This window comes from Leptodactylus fuscus, chromosome 9 (assembly GCF_031893055.1).
Source record: "Leptodactylus fuscus isolate aLepFus1 chromosome 9, aLepFus1.hap2, whole genome shotgun sequence".
Lineage (NCBI taxonomy): Eukaryota > Metazoa > Chordata > Amphibia > Anura > Leptodactylidae > Leptodactylus > Leptodactylus fuscus.
The window spans coordinates 13,385,679-13,406,060 of record NC_134273.1 but is presented as its reverse complement, the minus strand read 5'-3'; the positions used below and the strand labels follow the sequence as shown (position 1 = coordinate 13,406,060).

The window sequence follows — 20,382 nt, the reverse complement described above, 5'->3', positions numbered from 1 at the left end:
ACGCTCGACTTCCATAAATGTGCTAAAATTATTCAACAAGTCTGTGTTAGAAATAAAAAAGTGCCAATGACGCAGGCAGCGATAATGAAAATCTGAAAGTGCAGTTTTGGCAGGACGCGGGCTCAATTCGCTCAGAAAACAGAAATCTATATATAGAGTGGTCAAAGATAAGAGCGCCAGGTTGCTTGCGGGCGGGTGAATGATTGTTGGTCGATGTATGGACAAAGGTTGAGCAGAGAAAGTGTTTGCAGCAAAAAATCCCTAAAATTGTCAATCTCGTGTGAAAAAGTATTCATACCCCCTCCATGTGTCTTCCATTTCTGCAAATCTGTCTGATGGTTTATGATTTTTAAAATAGTTGTTCAGAATTAGGTAATAAGGTCATTTTTTTTTTCTCTAGAAACAGCGCCACCATTGTCCACAGGCAGTGTCTGTTATTGCAGCTCATTCAATTCAGCACAGTTGGAATTTTTTCTCTAGCCCCCACCGTTCCTGAGCAATAATTTCTGTGAGTTTCAGCACCCAATATGTTAATTAGGCACGCCACTGTCAAGTGGGTGGTGCTTGGCTGAAACAGCTAGTCTGGGACCACCCATCTGACGGGACAGCCTAATTAGCATATTGGGTGCTAAAAATAACATAAATGATTGCTCAGGAATGGTGGGGGCTAGAGAGAAAATTCCAACTGCGCTGGAATCAGTGAAGCGGCGACCATTGAGGGATGTAAAGAATTACAGTTATGACAGTGGTGAAATGTTATCTTTGAAGGGGGTCGACATTTATATGAAGGGTGTATGGTTTAGAAAATCCATTCCCTGATAGGGAATTCTGGGGAAATATTGAGGTTTCTCAACGACTAGCGAGAGAGGTTACAAAGAAAGTCCCTCATTCCCGAGAAAACAGATTTGTCCAAACTGGACATCCCTTTAAGAGGGGGTTTTCAGGCTTTTTATATTGATGACCTGTCGTTATGATAAGTCATCAATTTCGGATTATCCACCCGGTACCCCGAACAAAAATAGGGAGTAAATTTATACAGTGGATGGAGTCAGGAGCAGTCAAGACAGTAGCAGTGTCGGGGTACTGGGAGCTGAGCTGCAGTAATCTAGAGGATGTGGATTTAAGACAGTTGTCTCCTGTGGTCTCCAAGTCCATCTTGACTTCAAAGATAAGGATGTTCACAAAGGTGAAAAATCGTTTATAATGGGTGCACCTCATAAGATTTATATGTGATCCCGGCCTAATGTTGTTTCGTCACATTACACACTTACCTTTGTATTTTGGATCACTGTCTTGCAACATAATCCAGGTATCAGGGCTGTGTATGGACAGGTGAGCAGATTTTTGGTATGTTACGAAGGGACCCTTCATCTTGTCAGTTTTTGCTCTGGGTTTTCTGCAGGCAAATCGCGGCATTTACGACCCATTGGGCCCCTGCTTTAGGCTCCACTTTGCGGAAATGCAGATTTTGTTGCGTTTTTTTTCAGCCAAAGCCAAGTAGGGCTACAAGAGGAATGGGAAATATCTAGGAAGTTCTTATACTTCTCCCATCTGCTCAATCCACTCCTGGCTTTGGATAAAAAAAAAAAAAAGCAGCAAAATCTGCAACGAAAAAAGCTGCGTTTCTGCAACGTGGCAACTTGTAAGGTTACTGTGAAAAAAATAATGGACACTTACCATCCATTATTTTGCACCCTGTATTAGGCTAAGTTCACATCTGGGCACGGCTCTCCCCCAAACAGACCCAAACGGCAGAAAGCCAGACCATTAAAACAGCGGTTACCCCATAGACTACAATGGAGTCCGCCGGGTGTCTGATGGATTTAGTCCGTGCAGGACTTCTCTCTCCGCTCATTTCTGGTGGCTTCTGAGAGACTGCAAGGCGCAGATGTGAACCTAGGTTTATTTTGTCCGTCACAATACCGGACCTGTGATGGATTTGGTGAAAACGGACACTAACGGACAACACATCAAATCCCATTGAAATCAATGGAATTTTTAACAGATTTTTGATGCCCACTAACAACGCTAGCGTGAGCGCCCCTTTAGTCACATGACAGAGAACAATGGACATGTAACAACCATTTTTGCAACGTTCATCACACATCCATTTTTGAGAACACATCAACCCTATGTGACTATTCACATGCCTGTTTTTTTTGATTGATCGTTTTTAATGGCCATCGTAATCCTGACACGCCGTTTATACGGACACACCGATCCAATAGAAATCAGTCGGTCGTTTTTAATTGATATAAAATGGATTGACGTCTCTTTAAAAAAAAAAAAAAAAAAAAAACATCATTGGGTTTAGGTGAAAAAGAAGGCCCAATGAAATTCATCCATTTTTTTTTCATGGACATAAAACAGATGCAAAATGGATGACACTCGGCCATCAAAAACGGAAAAATGGAACGGAATGGATGCAAAAAACATGCGAAGAAATGGACATGTTTGTTAGAGCTGTCAAAAAGGTCACTGCGGCCTCCTCAGCCCTGGGGATACGTGGAAGCTGCTATGGCTGTAGTCAAGGCCTCGTTGTTCTCTCGGTGCCTTGTATTTTACCTATTGGGCTGATATAGTCTGTACGCTATGAGGTGCATGTGCTGTAAATCTTACTAGCATTGACCCTGTGGTCTGTCAGTCATGAGTTCATGTCCCCACTCCTTGAATTTCAATATTTGCCATCTATATTTGTTGTACATTTCAGCCCGGCCGCCATTTTATCAATAATGACAGTCGAATCGACCGCCTACAGTGCCCCCTAATGGCATTTTCATCAATAATAAAATATTAGACACAATGCTGAGGTAACGGCAGCCATTTTACATTTGTCCGGAGGGCCTTTACATGGCGCGTCCACACAAAGAGGGTCATCTCGCTAATATTTTTCACAAGATGGATAGGATTATGATCGGACATATTGACACATGGAACACCCTGAAGGGCCTTGTGTATGATCTGCTGCTATAGGAATGCTCACCATGACCCACATTCGTCAACACGTTCAAGCCCATTTTTATTGCAAATTTATTGAAAATTTTTGTCATTTTTCTCCACCTTTGTCAATAAATAAAAGATCGGGATCAGATAGACGTGTAAGAAGTAGGTTACTAACCCCGATATCAATGTATGTCAAAGTCTTCACCGTCAAGTTATAATTTCTAGTCTTTTCTTATTGATTTCTAGAAATATCTAGAGCAATTCAGACAAAGAGGACACTTTTCGGCCCACTGACCATCCTGAGACCCTCTGAATGCCCCAATGTCACATCACATGGCAGAGAATGGAGGCAATGGAGAACTTTCTTTGTAGGAAGTAGTACCCATCTCGAGAACAAGGGTTCCCCGACATCATCCAACTTGACGAATAGGCCGCACTCTCGCCATACACATCTGTGGAACAACGGAAAAAGCCGAAGAAGCTTCCTCAGCTGACTCTAATAGAAGTGAATGGATAAAACCAGAAGAAAGCATTAAGATTCTGGGCCCCAAGTTCTAACTTGTACCAAGACCCCCCAACTATAATGTATTACGTATAGTACTGGTCGACTCATACTGGGAAGGCACACGTTATGGGTAGAGATGGGCCAATCACTTCATCACGAGCTGGGTTTGACCTGAATATTCTAAATTGTTTGGTTTTTAGAAATTATTCTTAAAATAAAATGGCTGCTGCAACTTGTCTTGTGGTAAGTTTTTATACTCTTTGGTCTCTCTGAGGGGAGGTGAAAAAAATTAAAAACATTTATATTCACCTTCCGTTACCTTTTGCGCCTCCTCATGGCGTCCGGCGCTCTTCTGGTGATGTCATCCGCCTGGGATCACCGCTGAGGTCTGTGATTGGACATTAGCAGTGACAAGGGCACATCGAGTGCCATCCTCAATCGTGTCATGGGCACGCTGAGCGTCATGCTTGGGCTCAGTCACAGGCCTCAGTGATGACCCTGGTTGCATGACGTCATCGATGAGACCGAGAGAGAGAACACCGGATGCCGCAAAGAGGCCCAAAAAAGATGCGAGAAGGTGAGTATAAATGTTTTTGTTACACTCTCTGAAGAGACCCCAGAATATAATAATTTCACTTACGCTTCTATCCAAACTTGTTCAACCCAAAATAAATCAGGGACCCAAGCCTGCTGAATCCGAAACTAAAAGAATCTTGGGAGGCTCGCCCATCTCTATTCCTGGGCCCCCTAAGGCACTGGAAGGGTTTGGGCGTAACGGCACCCGCTGGATAGAACCACGCTTATGCATGGCCACCATTGCATCGTTCTCTGCCTACATGCATTGGGCACCTCTCCAGGTAGCACAGGGTTTGGGGCCCCTGATCTAAAGATATCCTAAGATAGGAATACCCCTTTAATTTGCCTGAAATAGGCAACCCCATCACCTCTATCTGCGGTGTCACATGGTGCCAACTAACGTCACCGTACCCCTTTAATTTATATGCATAAATTATAACCTTTTTTTAACCCTTAGTTTTCCTTTGCATGTATAGACTCAGGTGGATAGCATGCTCTGAACTACAGTATCTCCATGTCTTCATCCTGCCCTGGTGGTGTCATGAATACCAGACGTTCGCTGCACAAATTATTCATAATCAGACCGGAGAGCGAAATGAAGCAATTCACCGAGGAATTTATCATATTCATCCATCAGTCAGCACCAGGCAGACGGCATGAAGAGTGTGTCGTGGAAACTTCGCAAAATTGGCAGGTCAAAAGTAGGAATAATTCAGCCATGCCTGGGATTCTGTGCCACTAACCTTGGTAAATACCAAGGGGCTACTCTTCTCTATGGGGTTGTGTGTCTAGTATGGGTTCTGACTTTTTGGACCCCATCAATGAAAGAGCTAGTTAAAGGGATTGTCCAAGTTATTATAATCTTATGGCAGATGTAGGGAATGATGAGCATAGACGGAAAACAAGCTATACTTACCCGTCCCCATGGCCTCCATGTTCAGGTCTTAAGTGTGATGTGTGTTTATATGGCTACAACAGGGAGGTGCTGTATACTGAGATTTACATTGCAGTCGACAACTAGTCTCAGTAGTATATGGCAAGAGGCCACTCAAGATTTTAATGGAGATTTCCAGAATTAACTGAAAATCCAGATAGTCGGGAAAGGGGCAACTATTTTAAGGCCTGGGCCCCATGTTGTGAAAATGTTGCATGTTACAGTATCTGCAAAATGGATGGGATGCTGGCTAATCCCATTCACACATTGCAGAAAAATAACTGCAGCAGAAATGCTGTGATTTCAAAAACCGTCGCGTTTGTGGAAATTGCAACATGTCAGTTATACACAGTCCAGTCATATTAATGTGACCACCTGTCAAAATCCAGAATAACCCCCTTTGGCAGAGCGGACCGCTGCAAGACGTGCAGGAAGAGAGGGGATGTTGTGATGATGTCACTGAGATGTTGGGCCATGCCAACTCCAGTGCCGTGGCCAGCTGCGCTAGGTTACGCGATTGAGCATCCACGGCGCGAACAACCCAATCGAGGTGGTGCCACAGATTCTCCATTGGGTTCAAGTCCGGGGAATTTGCTGGCCAAGGGACTACGATAAACTCATCCTGGTGCTCCTCGAACCCCACACGTACACTGCAAGCTTTATGACACGTCGCATTGTCCTGCTGGTAGATGCCATCATCCTGAGGAACATCAATTTGCATGTAGGGGTGAACATGGTCCGCAAGGATAGATGCATACTTGTGTTGATCCATCATGGCTTCCACAATGATGAGTGCACCCAGATGGCTGATGATACGTACCTTCTGCCATTGGTTATTTAACGATGACGTCAAAAGTAGGCGCTGGTCACCTTAATACGACTGGACTGTGTATCTATGGAAACACTGGCGTTTTCTGTATAGGTATAATAAAAGCTGAGAAAAGTCTTAAGGGAACCGGATTTGTAAATTTGAGACACTAAATCGCCAACTGGTCCCTTATCTATCTTAATGGGGGTGTACCATTATGGGCACAGGACAGAGGGTGAGTGTCAGATCACTTGGGGCCCAAATGTGATCAGGAGGATAGCGGACCAATAATCTGGGGCGTTGCTGGAGATTATAGTCCTGGCAGCCCTATAGCAGTGAATGGAGCACTGGCCATGCAAGCCCACTGGTGATCCATTCACATGGAGGCATGACGGGGACTTTCGGCCCTCTTGATCCCTGGGGACCTGGCGTTCGGTATAGTGGATAGGTTTTCATACAGGGACAACCCATTTAACAGTGAGTTGCCCTGCAGGGGAATCAGACCCCCCATGCAGGGGAATCAGACCCCGACCCATCATAATATGATACAATATGCCATAACTGTATAAGAATACCACTTTGATCCAGCATGTATACGTTTGCTGTCCAGGCCTCCTCCTGTCCCACAGGTGTTGTCTGCGCACTGACCCCACAAGGTGACGCTGTCGCTCACCGTCTCCGACCGATAAACAAGATTATAAATAGATTTTCCAGGAAAATCCTCTTACCTGTGACCTTTCATACACCAGCTGCCTGGATTAAGTGCAGGTTTCCAGGCAACTGATTTATTTCTTTATTTTAACGTAGATTCTGCGGCGCGGTCACAGAAGACGAGATGATGAATGAACGTGTAAAATAACCAATGAATGGACCCGGCTTCTCCCCCACCCGGTGTTTACATGGACGGTACTATCACATACGTCTGTTTTCTGCACTAGACGTGTCAACAAGTTATTAGGTCTCATAAATGTAAGTGAATGAATTTTTCTAAATTCTAAATTTTTCCGTGTCTGTTTTTGCTGCAGGTTCTTTTTGCCTCGGCCTACTTTCACATGGACGTGGTACAAAATGGTGGTTATAGATGGACATATATCACGTCTATTTCACACCCAAGTGGCCCCCGTTTTTACATTTGAGTGTATTAATGGACGCGTGAAAATGGGTAGAGATAGGACATCACCTATTTTTTTGACAGTCCTGTGAACAGTTCCCATTCACATGCAGTGAATTTAATGCAGCCGTTAAAAAAAAACATGGCTGTCACACGGCCGAGTATCACTGTCGTGTGAACACAGGGTTAAAAGGAACCCATCATCAGGTATAAGGTAAGCAATAAATCCCGACAGGGTCCCTCATGGCAGAGAGCTGTTTTGGGCCATTTTTTCCAATCCAATGGCATCTCCCGTGAACTCAACTTATAGTATTGTATGGATTTATAGTAATGTGAGCTTCAGAACTAACACAGCTCTGCTGTCCTATCACAGCATTGTGTACAGTACTGCAGGGGGGAATAAAGAAAGACAGGGAACATTGTAAGGATTTGTCTGGGCCCCCTTTATTGGTCCCTACACTCGGTATATTGCCCCTTTATTGGCCCCATACAATATATTGCCCCTTTATTGGCCCCCATACAGTATACTGTCCCCATTACAGGCTCCCATATAGTTGGGTCCCATGTTACAGATCCCATACTGGCCCCCACAGAGGTACTTCAGGCCACTACCTACTGGATTACCCCAGCAGGTAATGGCTGATTTTCACTTAAAGGGGTGGTCTAGGCTGAATTTTTTTTTTTTTTTTAAATTAGGCCAGGGTTGATGTACCCGACCTGCCCTCGATGCCTCCCAATGCAGTCTGGTCCTGCAGTTCCATCAGAAGTCCCCGCCACATGCACATCCCCGGGGCCCTTCCTCAGGCCACTGATTGGCCTCAGCGGTCACGTGACTATCAATAGAAGACTATGGTATGGACTATGGTAAGAGCACACTGGACCACCTGGAACAGGTAAGTTTTTTTCTATATTTTTTCACCATCTCGGCCTAGTTACAAAAATTTTTTTTTAAGTATCTCCATTCCTGTCCGCAGGCTGCCATTCCTTAGACCTCCATAGGGTGCCGCATATTACCTTGTAATGCAAAAGAAAGTAAGGGTGTGACCTCCTGGATGTAATACATGGCGCCCCATGGAGGTCTAAGGGTTGTCCCCAGCCCCCGAAGGTCGCGGGACTGAAAGCAGCCGCTATATGGTGGTAGTTAGGACGCTAAATAAGTTCCCAATACCTGTGACATATGGCAGCACCCTGTATTATGGGGCTCTATAGGACTCTGCTACCAGATAGCCAGATGCACGTGGATCTGCTATGTGCATAAGTTTTATATCATTTGCAAAACCCAGGACTCTGTAATCTACTAGTCCAAGAGCGGAGCATGAAGGCTGGACTGACAAAAAAAAGTGGCAAGTCCATGACAAACTTTTTTTTTATAATTTTTATAATCAAAACTTTATTTCCATTTTTTTTTCCATAATCAAACATTACAAAACTCATGAAGCTCATAAATGATAACAAAACCAGCAGATGTCACCTAACATGCATGAATCACACCTCCATATAGGGTAACGAAGTACATGTCAATGCCCGGTCATCAGAAGATCTATTATAACCAGCAGCTAGATGTAATGCAGAGCAATAGCCAAAAAAAAGGCAGTTTTGAGGCCAATATTCCTGTAAGTAACAGCACCACTACCGGATTGCAAAAAACATAAACGTAGTAAAACACAAATGTATGGAATCCAAATGGGATTATTTTTTGTACAAAAACCATGACCACAAAAAGGACAAGGAAATCTGAAGGTATATACAGTACATGCGGTGCTTGCAGGGGCTTTTGCATTTTGGTAATAGTGCAGCTTTCATCCATGGGTGAATAGAAGTTTACCTGCACTGATACACTGTAACAAGACTGCAGCTGTGTGAAAGTAGATCAGGACAGGTTATAGCGAGAATGTTTCTATTCACTGACAGTACAAAGAATTCTTGAAAACTCGGATTTGAGTAAGAATATATTACATAGTGGTATTCATTTCCTTTTCCATCTACAAAATTTTGGAGACCACCCTGGTCCTAGTCCATTTTGGCCGATTAGCTAATATTTACGGCGTTGATGGGGAGGGATAGGATTGAATTTCAGTCCCTGATCTTAGTTCTCAGAGGAGATAAGGCACCGCCCGAGGGGTCACTTACTCCCTTCTGCTAATCCAGAATACATGCACTCTCAGCCTAGCTGTATGTGCATGTATACAGGGGTATCAGGAGGAGTAGCTGTTTTTGGATAGCTTTTAACATGATCGATCCTTGGTTCTGTCAGAGCAGTCACATCAACATGAACCTTTAATCTGCCTGGAATCTTCCGCAGCAGTTTATATACTTAGGGTAGCCTCAGGTTCCGGACCAAAATACGGGTAGCTGCGACTGGATGCCGCCACCGCCGTGTATATATGACAAACATAGGAGTCATACTGGAGCGTTGTACCTGCACTATATACGCCAGCGGTGTACAGTATATAGGAATCCTTGGCATTTTCTATCATTATAAGAATAGAATATTTTATAAATGTAAAAATATATCACCCGTTATAATACTATGAAGACTATTATTATTGTAATACTAGGATTTGCCATGTGTACATTTTCCTCGTGGTATCGCAGATATTATATAATACATATATGAATTAGTCATATCGATTAATTTGTTAGTGTTATTGCTGATATAACCCCTGGACCACTCCTATAGAGAGATTTTCAGAGCTACAAAAACATGGCCGCTTTCGCTGATCGGAGCCATTTACTACAATGGAGTTTGAGCTGCAATACCATACAGAACCTGTGGACAAGCAGGGCGCTGGAAGAGGCAGCCATGTTTTTGTAGCCCGGGACAACTTATTTCAACTCTTTCCATCCAAACCTGGAAAAAGAACAAATTTAGCTGCTGCACAAAACATTCACAGAAAGGAAAAGCAAATGTAACACTTAATATAAGATGAGATTGGTGGTCTATGTGTTGGTTCTTTTCCCCTGGTGCCCTGAATTAAGGGATTGGGTCAAAGAGGACCAGACGGCGGGCAGTGATGTCCATTGTCTGAAGGATACAGCAGTTTTTAACAGAAACATGAATGCAAGTGTGAACGGAGCCTAACTATCAACCAAGCTCCCATAATGCACTGCTCTTATAAGGAGGAAAACAGGCTTGAATGTAGAAGAAGAAAAAATTCTATACCAAGCCTAAAAAGTGATCATCACAGCGACTCACAAAATATACTGTGGAATATTGCAAGTTGCTGTTCCAAAGTAGAATTTTCCTTTAAGGAATGTTTAGCAATGTTCACAATGCCACCTACAGGAAGAGGAAGAGTACTGCAAGTCTTAAAACGGAACGTGAAGCTGGTGGTTATAGCAATTATACTTCGCTTGCTATGTGGCCCCAGTTTTACTGCATCGTGTCTATAAATTGTGTTGCCAATTTCAACGGGACGCCCTGCAAACTAAAAGCGTGGTCAGTAGTTAGAAAATTATTATCAAAAAAACCTTGGCTGCTTGCACAGTTTACACAACCACTGACTAATATTCTAAAAAACGTCCTGCGAAACCAGGTTTAGTAAACATTCAGCAGCAGCAGCGTACAGTGCGGGCTTATGTGTCTGAACTGCCAAAAGGGAGGGGGATTAGAATTTGCAAAAAGGGATTTGCTTTATGTCCAGGAGCAGATCCACTCTTGTTCGGGGGCTGTGACCGGCATTGCAGCACATCAGCAGTCAATATGGTTAAAGCTGCAATACCTGATATAGCCTGTCGACAAGAGTGGTGCACTTCCCTCGAAAGACATAAACCCTGGATCTAGCTGAAGTCTCCATTACCTTCTCTTGTAATCCTGACCAAGTCTGCACTTTAGGAACGAACGCTATGATGACTATGAATAAGTAAAAAGGTATAGGGCCAAGTAGTACCTTAAATTCCTAAGGTGCTCTTGTTCTAGTGTGTACAACCCCTAGGCGTTATGTTTTTTTTTCCTTTTATGCAGATTGAGCCCCATATAGGGATCACAATGTACATTTTTTCCCTATCAGTATGTCTTTGGAGTATGGGAGGAAATCCACACAAACATGGGGAGAACATACAAACTCATTGCAGATGTTGTTCATGGCGGGATTTGAACCCAGAATTCCAGCTCTGCAAGGCTGCAGTGCTAACCACAGCGCCACTGTGTTGCCCCCTAGGTGTTATGTATGATAGGGGTTGTCCCGCTCAATCTGATATTGGGCATAGGGAGCTGGAACTGCAAACTGGGCAATGTAAACGTCATGCATGGGTACTCAATGGGTGTCATACGGCACCGCTCAGCTTGCAGCTACAGGTCTCTGCACCGTACAGCACAGAAGGTTTAGTCCCATAAAATTGTAAAGTATACCTTGACAGTCCTAAGACCTCAGGTAGCAGGCCGCAATTTTCCCGCAGCAGTGTAATTGACATGCTGTGATTTCCAAAAACACTATGGTTTCGGAAATTGCAGCATTTCCATTGCATGTATTTTTCTGAATTGTGTGGATGGGATTCACATGGGGCCCGACCTAAAAGGGTTTTTATGAGACTTTTTAATGGATGACCTGCCCTTAGGATAGGTCTTCAATTGAAGATCTGTGGGGGTTAGTAAATCGGGACCCATGTGGATCAGCTTTTTAAAGTGACAGCAGCACTTCCGCTTCTCAGGCCATGTGATGTCACGTTTATCGGTCACATTACCCGATCGCAGCGCAGACCGCTCCAGGGGAATGGGCTGAGTTGAGATGCTCAGTAAGCACTGAAGGGACGGCAGCCTCTGTAAACAGCTGATCAGTGGGGTACCGGGTGTCTGTTCCCGGCGATCTTTAATTGGCCTGAAAACACGCTAAAATATACCGTTATTGCATGGAGCCGCAATGCAAATGAAGCCTCGCATGTAGATATAATACAGACGCCACACATGGACAGTTCTACTAAACCAGACCTAGATACGTCAGGTTCGGTGCAGCAGAACCACTGGGGCATCTGGGCATTGAGACCCTATAACAGGGGTAGGGAACGTACGGCTCTTCAGCTGTTGCAAAACTACAACTCCCAGCATGCATACTTGCTCTGCTGTTCTTGGAAGTGAATGGAGCATGCTGGGAGTTGTAGTTTCACAGCAGCTGGAGAGCCGAAGGTTCCCTACCCCTGCCCTATAAGATGCTAACATATTGCCATATTAGAGTTGTGTGAGATTGGCCATAAGTAAAAGAAGAAGTAAAAGCCATAACCTCAAGCATCTCTCAAAAACCTGATTCACACCCCATACATTACCCAAAGCAGACTGACCTGTAAGACCTGTCCTTTCTGAGGACAAAAGGCCAATAAAATAGGCCAAGTGGCGTTCAAGCCGGCATGGAACCGGTTAAAGATTAAAAGCAATAAATACCTAGAAATGTAACAATGACTATATAGAAATGGGGGAAAAATCCCTCTTATCAAATAACACATCAGGCTTAGAAATCTGTCCCTAAGATCACAGTCTCGGATGATTCACTGCAAATACTGAGCTCATCTAGTAAGATTATGTAGGTGATTAGTGCGGCCGGCTACTGAAAAATGTGTGAAAAATCTCTTTTAGTGAATTGCACAGAAAAAGGGGGCGCCAGAGGGTTTGCATTCCAGACCCAAGAGTGTGGGAGTGACAGCGCTATGTCCTCTGGGATGCACGCAGAGTTTTGTTGGGAAATCTCGAGGTTATAACTCATCCGTCTGTTTCTTAACAAAATTTCCAGTGAGTTTCTCCTGAGCTTCTTTCATTCCTTCGACCACTGGAGGGAAGAAAGAAAAAACGAAAAGTGAGACGGAGAAATAGACACTTGAGATCTTGTGGGTATTCCCATGTGTATGCAGGTAGAGTGTAAAGTGGTATTCCCACTGCTTAAAGTGATATCCGGTCACTTAAGGGTGAGTTCCGGAATTCTGGATAGGTCATCAATATGTGATGATTGGGGGTCAACACCCCAGGGCCCCAAAGATCACAGCTTTCAGATGAGCACGGTAGTCTATTCACTGAATACCAAGTACAGTGCCTTACCGTGTGCAGTGGCTGTGCTTGGTATTGCAGCTCAGCTGACCACAATCAAATAAACAGGGGTCCTCAAGTCCCTTATATGAATGGAATAGGAGTATGTACTCATGAACACCGATTCATTCAATTTGATGGGGCTGATGGAGACAGTCCCATACAAGTAAATGGTACAGTGGTCATGAAGACCCAATAATCCTCCATTCACACAAAGGGATTTAGTGGACCCCACTCTCTTGATTGTCATGGGATCCCAGTACCTACAACACATACCACTCAATCTCTAGGTTATGTGGTTTGTTAAGATGGACAGTAATTGGTAACCCAATACATAGGAGGTGTGTGCGTTGTACACACCTTGGAGCCCTCTTATACCTATAGGATAGTCCTTACCAGCATGTGACATAAAATCAAATTGTCTGAGTGCCCTTGGCACCGTTATACGGCTCACACTTATACTGCCCTAACAGATACTCAAAATAAGGGAGCCTTCACACGGAGTAAACGCGCGTGTATTTTTGCAAAATACACGTGTAAAAATAAGACTCCCATTGACTTCAATGATATTTTTTACACGTGTAAAAATACGCCTGTAAAATGTCATTGAAGTCAATGGGAGTCTTATTTTTACATGAGTATCTTGCAAAAATACACGCGCGTTTACTCCGTGTGAAGGCTCCCTTAAAGTGTTTTCTCATCTGTACAAATTATCCCCTATACACAGGTTATGGGATAACTCGCAGATCTGCAGGACACTCCCTGCTCAACCACCACTCCATTCACAACAAAAATCCCCCGTTCTTCCAACCGATGGGTGCTTGAGAGGTCAGACACCCAATCTTGTGAATACAGGATGACGCTGGGTTCACACCAGCATTCGATCTCCGTTCTCAGGTTTCCGTCTTCTGCATGCAGAAGACGGAAACCTGTCATGCCGAGTCCGGCCGTGAGCGTTTTATGCTCTCCGCGGCGAAACCGTTTTTTTTAAAACCGGACACAGACTACTGCATGTCCGACTCTGTGTCTGGTTTAAAAAACGGTTTCACCGCGGAGAGCATAAAACGCTCCGGCCGGACACTTTTCAAACCCATTCAAATGAATGTGTATGAAAGAGTCCTGCAGGTTTCAGTCTCCTGCCCAGTTTTGTGTAAGAAACGGAAACCTGCAGAACGGACTCCCGGGTGTAGATGTGAACGAGCCCTCGCTTGCCCAGATGGGAACACCCTTTTAATACACTGAATAGTAGTAGTCCGCGTCTCTTCACATACCTTGATCTGCTGAGTTGTAGAAATACCTGTAACTGGGGTTCCCCTTGGTGTTTATGATCTCAGGTCGGACTTGTCCGCTGGGATCTGCAAATGCAAGAAGTGTAAAAATCGGGAATATATAACAGACTGATAGAGGTCTAGTCACAAGTAATCAAAAAATACAGAAAGCTGAAAAACATAAACCCCTCGAAAATGGGCCAAAAAAAATCAATGATATACTAAACTTACCAAGGAAGAGAATCCTGGGGATGTATGCACCGTCGGGGCTGAAGGCTTCGTCCTTCGGCTCCTCCTCATCCTAGGTCAAGTCAATAAAAGTTAATTCCAAGTGTTTAATAAATTAATATTAAGGATATTGTTCTAAAAGAGCAGCAAAAGAGAAGTAAGACCCTTCTATGATGTCTATATGTCCTCGCCAAGCATGCAGACAGGAGTTGTGCTCATAGAACAAGTCCTTAAGATGATGTCTCTTCATTTTAGTGTCCTGTACATGGTCAGAAAACAGTCTCATTGAATATAGCGTGTATTATGGACCAAAATGTAAGGAACTTTATCTGTTTTGTTTTTTTTGCCTCAAAACCCTTTTCCAAAATTCCTGCCACTAGGTGCCTCCTTTCTTGCCCTTTTGCTGTTCACTCCCTGTTACTAGAGAAGTTCCGTCTTTAGAAACCAGCAACCCCAAGACAAGAACACAGTGAGGGGTACAGGGCAGGCTATACCTGTCTACACCCAGCTTTCCCTGCCTGCACAATACACAGAGGGATATCTGCAGCTTCTCACAGTTCGCAGTGAATGTAAGCAGAGTCAATGTATGTCTATCTACTTCTGACTAGCTGCTTGTGTTATTACTGATGGGTTGTTAGTCATAGACAGAGAGCAGATTTCCTGATTGTGCTCAGATGTTTTTCTTTTTTTTTATTTTAGCTGCATCATAACCTGTATTTGCAGTTCCCTCTCCCTGGATCTCCTATTTTATGGTCACTTGGGATTTTCTTAGCTATTTGTTTGCAATTTTACAGTTGCTCCTGGCTGAATTACAAGTAAAGAAACCCGTAGTGGTAATAAAGGATGGAGGGGGCAACTGCTCAGTACTGTACACACCCCTTGCCTCAGAGAGAAATCTGCTGCAGCCATAATGGGGCTATTATATAGTCAAAAAAATCAGACAGCCCTGCAAAACCCTGCAGATATTTCAACTTTTAATGAAAACTCAGGTACCCTATCATTTATGTTTCCTTAGGCTTTGTCCACATGGGTCATCTATGCTGCAGAGTATCCACTGTGGATGTGTAGGCAGAAAATCTACAGTAACTACATGGATCAGATTTTAAGAAACTGGATCGTGGATCAATTTTGTTGCAATTCTTAACCTTTGCAAATCTGCAGAAATTACATGATAAATTCTGTTCCAAAAAACTGCACTATTTAATACGGTCTTTGTTGCTGCAGTGTATGAATCCATCCAGGGGCCACACTAACCCCCCTGCAGACTGCTGTGAGAAGCCCCTTGCTAATATCCTCCGCACATATAAAGGGAATGACAGTATTTTAAAGATGGCGCCCATCGTATTTCATGCAGCAGAGATCCGGCAGTCATGTTCCCGAATCAGCGACAATTTCAGTTGCAGACTATTAACCCCTCAGATGCTGCAGTCTGAGTGGTTAGTCTCACCTGTAGCTTCGACGAGAGCTGTGACCAATAATATCTGTAGCTGCCAAGTAATAGCAGAGTTCACAATATAGGCTCGTCACCTGTTTGCGTAGGGATGTGCAGAGCCCCTAATGAAATATTCATGAGGATATATATATATATATATATATATATATATATATATATATATTCTACAGCTTACTTACCTCTACATTCACCATGATGAAGTTATGAGCAAGTTCAGAGATCTCCTTGGATTCTGCAAACTTCGGTTTCAGTGCTGTATAGGAAATGCAAAGAGTGTTATAGCTCAGAAACAAAAAACCATAAGATGTCTATCAAAATGAATGGTCATCCATGGTATGGGAAGAGCGCCCTGCAGGGTGCTCCAGTATGGGCGTGAGTAACCTAGACCCATCTCGTTTTATTATACATGACCTCTTTATACATTCACATGGTGCAATTTAAAGCAGCTGAAAAATTCTGCTTCAGGAATTGAAAAGCCGCTGCAGATTTCACAGGAGAATTTATTAATTCTGCATCAAATTTCACCCCGGTCAGGCAGTATTTTTCTACCTCCCGTTCATTTCAATGGGAGTTCTCAGGTGGAATCTGCCTGAAGATCAAGCATGATACCTTTTTTTTTTTTGCTATCCAGGTTCTTAGGGTAGGTCATCAATAAAAGATCGGCAGGGTCTGACACCCGGCTCCCGGCCAATCAGCTGTTTGAAGTGGCTGCAGTATTTGGGTGAGCGCTGCTGCCTCTTCAGGACGTACCAAGCACAGCAGCGGCGTCATATGGCCTGTGAAGCAAAACTGGCACTCAAGGAGGTTCACTCCTACTTCAACCAGCTGATATGCGGAGGACCTTTGTGACAGATCTATCCTAAAGATGGGCCATCAACTAAAAAGTCTTGTAAAAAGCCCTTTAACGTATTACAGCATTGTAAAGATGATATACTATGAGAAAGCTGTATTGGAAGAAGTAGGCTAAGTTCATACGCAAAATACGCATGTGCATATTCCGTTGCGGCTTTCCGCTCTGGATTAGGCCCAAATGAATAGGCCTTGTCCGGAGGGTGCTGAAACCGCCTGAAGAAAGAGCAGCTCGAGTGCTAGCAATCTACACAGACCACCATTGTGAGGGGGCGGATTATGACGTGGATTCCGCCCCAAAATCCGTCCTCTTTCCCCGTGTGAACTAGACCGTAGGTGTTACTTGGGATTCCTGCTATAACTTCTCAGTCCAGCAATGCCAAGACCCCCTTCTCCTCCTAGAGCTCCTACTATAGGCTTTGTCTTTGTTTACTTGTTGAAATATGGCATGGCTAGAACGTATGGGTTCCTAAGAGGTTTCCACTGCCCAAGCTTCGGGAGTGTATACCACATAGCCCATCACAGCTTTACACCCTCTGCCTTGCTATAGCTTGCTGCAGCATAGTCCAAGTCACAGTAAGTAACTATGCCTCTCCAAAAGGCACCCCAAACCCTACCCCACCTGCTTTAATGTGGACACAAGGGGTGTTGCATAATACTAATAGTCACATGGACAGAGGGGTGGTGCCTAAACCCAAACATTCTAGGCTCTCCTTGGCATGACCTTGGGATTACAATTAGGAAATAAGAAGGAATTACCTTTGCACGCTCCACACCAGGTCTTATGGATCACCAGCATTATTGGTAAACCGCTGCAAAAAGGAAGGAAATATTAGTGGACGTGACCATAAAAATGGTGCAACATGCAAGCCAGGAGGAAGTATAGGATGAGGTACAATAATAATATTCCCCTTAGACATGTATACGCCATTACCTGCTGGCAGCCTCTTGCTTCCCGTCTTCCAGCGTTCTCCACTGGATGTGGTCCCCAAACCCTAAACACAAAAATTCTGAATAAATGTCACTTTATAAACCAATGGCATATCAATATGTATAAGGACGACAGAATATTTCCAGGTAAACCACTCTGGACCTCCCCATCCCCCCCAAAACATTCTACACACTGTTTTAATTAAAACTCCACTGATCTTAGAGCAACCTGTCCTGTGCACAATGTCAGGATGTCCCTAATGAAATTCAGAATGAATATCCGTGTGCTCAGCTTCAAATCCTGGATGGCAAAATGCCAAACCAGGATACTTTGTATCTCATAGTAGCAGAGAAGATACCCTGCAGGTACAGCGCCACCCAAGACACCTAGTTAGAAAGTCAGTGATGCCAGTCAAGCCCCCCATTGGAAACCAGTATGTTGGATCAGTCCCTCCAGTATAAATCAGGATCCCGGGTCAGTCCCTCCAGTATAAATCAGGATCCCGGGTCAGTCCCTCCAGTATAAATCAGGATCCCGGGTCAGTACGCCTTGTAAAAGCCAGGATCCCGGGTCAGTACGCCTTGTAAAAGCCAGGATCCCGGGTCAGTACGCCTTGTAAAAGCCAGGATCCCGGGTCAGTACGCCTTGTAAAAGCCAGGATCCCGGGTCAGTACGCCTTGTAAAAGCCAGGATCCCGGGTCAGTACGCCTTGTAAAAGCCAGGATCCCGGGTCAGACCGCCTTGTAAAAGCCAGGATCCCGGGTCAGTACGCCTTGTAAAAGCCAGGATCCCGGGTCAGTACGCCTTGTAAAAGCCAGGATCCCGGGTCAGTACGCCTTGTAAAAGCCAGGATCCCGGGTCAGTACGCCTTGTAAAAGCCAGGATCCCGGGTCAGTACGCCTTGTAAAAGCCAGGATCCCGGGTCAGTACGCCTTGTAAAAGCCAGGATCCCGGGTCAGTCCCCAGGTGAAAACTAGGATGCCCAGTTGGTCAACTTTCCTTCCCAGTGGTATTGTGACCCAAGACCCCTTCCCCTGTCAGTGACACTATGACCCAGGATGCCTGGTCTTCCCCCAGTGACCCTTCCCCAAAGTCTGAGATCAGGCCAGCCATGAGCCATGTGCATAGTTCTGTGGTCAGCCATAGCTCCCCCACAATGCTGCCTGTCCCAGCCCAGACCCTGCAGCACACACAGGGCAGCGCCATTACCCCGGCCCAGGCCTTCTCCAGCAGTCACCAGCGTCACCGCCACGGCCAGGAGGAGCACACCGGCACACAGCACCGGACACCGGCTGTTACAGGGCAGCATGATACCGGGAGACAAGCGGCGAGCAGTCCAGGAGAAGAGGCGTCCGGGGGAAGTGATGTGATGGAGGCGGCCGCTAGTGTCACCGGGGCTGTACTGGAGGCGGCTCTGGGCGCCATCACTGTGTGTACAGAGCACAGCATGTATATAGTCAGGAGGCTGCAGACTCTGTGTATATACTGTATACAGAGGTGAGGAGGCTGCAGACTGTGTATATACTGTATACAGAGGTGAGGAGGCTGCAGACTATATACTGTATACAGAGGTGAGGAGGCTGCAGACTATATACTGTATACAGAGGTGAGGAGGCTGCAGACTGTATATACTGTATACAGAGGTGAGGAGGCTGCAGACTGTATATACTGTATACAGAGGTGAGGAGGCTGCAGACTGTGTATATACTGTATACAGAGGTGAGGAGGCTGCAGACTGTGTATATACTGTATACAGAGGTGAGGAGGCTGCAGACTGTGTATATACTGTATACAGAGGTGAGGAGGCTGCAGACTGTGTATATACTGTATACAGAGGTGAGGAGGCTGCAGACTCTGTGTATATACTGTATACAGAGGTGAGGAGGCTGCAGACTGTGTATATACTGTATACAGAGGTGAGGAGACTGCAGACTGTGTATATACTGTATACAGAGGTGAGGAGGCTGCAGACTGTGTATACTGTATACAGAGGTGAGGAGGCTGCAGACTGTGTATATACTGTATACAGAGGTGAGGAGGCTGCAGACTGTGTATATACTGTATACAGAGGTGAGGAGGCTGCAGACTGAGGAGGCTGCAGACTGTATATACTGTATACAGAGGTGAGGAGGCTGCAGACTGTATATACTGTATACAGAGGTGAGGAGGCTGCAGACTGTGTATATACTGTATACAGAGGTGAGGAGGCTGCAGACTGTGTATATACTGTATACAGAGGTGAGGAGGCTGCAGACTGTATATATACTGTATACAGAGGTGAGGAGGCTGCAGACTGTATATACTGTATACAGAGGTGAGGAGGCTGCAGACTGTGTATATACTGTATACAGAGGTGAGGAGGCTGCAGACTGTGTATATACTGTATACAGAGGTGAGGAGGCTGCAGACTGAGGAGGCTGCAGACTGTATATACTGTATACAGAGGTGAGGAGACTGCAGACTGTGTATATACTGTATACAGAGGTGAGGAGGCTGCAGACTGTGTATACTGTATACAGAGGTGAGGAGGCTGCAGACTGTGTATATACTGTATACAGAGGTGAGGAGGCTGCAGACTGTGTATATACTGTATACAGAGGTGAGGAGGCTGCAGACTGTATATACTGTATACAGAGGTGAGGAGGCTGCAGACTGTATATACTGTATACAGAGGTGAGGAGGCTGCAGACTGTGTATATACTGTATACAGAGGTGAGGAGGCTGCAGACTGTGTATATACTGTATACAGAGGTGAGGAGGCTGCAG

General features: G+C 44.8%; 1 protein-coding gene across 2 annotated transcripts; it reads right to left on the bottom strand.

Annotated features, from left to right (window-relative positions):
* Positions 1 to 8,283: 8,283 nt before the first annotated feature.
* Positions 8,284 to 18,980, bottom strand: TXNDC12 (thioredoxin domain containing 12). 2 transcript variants are annotated; one of them, XR_012717472.1, is made up of 8 exons: positions 18,826 to 18,980; positions 17,620 to 17,680; positions 17,445 to 17,497; positions 16,016 to 16,089; positions 14,387 to 14,456; positions 14,159 to 14,242; positions 12,009 to 12,633; positions 8,284 to 11,845 (listed from the first exon to the last, which is right to left on the bottom strand). XR_012717472.1 is itself a non-coding variant. In XM_075287676.1 (7 exons), exons 1-7 carry the CDS (start codon positions 18,923 to 18,925, stop codon positions 12,560 to 12,562), a joined length of 516 nt encoding a protein of 171 aa, XP_075143777.1. In that variant the 5' UTR covers positions 18,926 to 18,980; the 3' UTR covers positions 8,284 to 12,559. The 2 variants fall into 2 exon arrangements, 1 of the variants encoding a protein (XP_075143777.1); XM_075287676.1 differs by having other exon boundaries at positions 8,284 to 12,633.
* Between the last annotated feature and the right edge of the window lie 1,402 nt (positions 18,981 to 20,382).

Excerpts from the sequence above, each read along its gene's own strand:
- TXNDC12 (XM_075287676.1), bottom strand. The coding sequence starts at position 18,925 with ATGCTGCCCTGTAACAGCCGGTGTCCGGTGCTGTGTGCCGGTGTGCTC. Across the intron at positions 17,681-18,825 it reads TGGAGAAGGCCTGGGCCGGG|GGTTTGGGGACCACATCCAG; the intron begins GTAATGGCGCTG and ends TTTTGTGTTTAG. Across the intron at positions 17,498-17,619 it reads AAGCAAGAGGCTGCCAGCAG|CGGTTTACCAATAATGCTGG; the intron begins GTAATGGCGTAT and ends TCCTTTTTGCAG.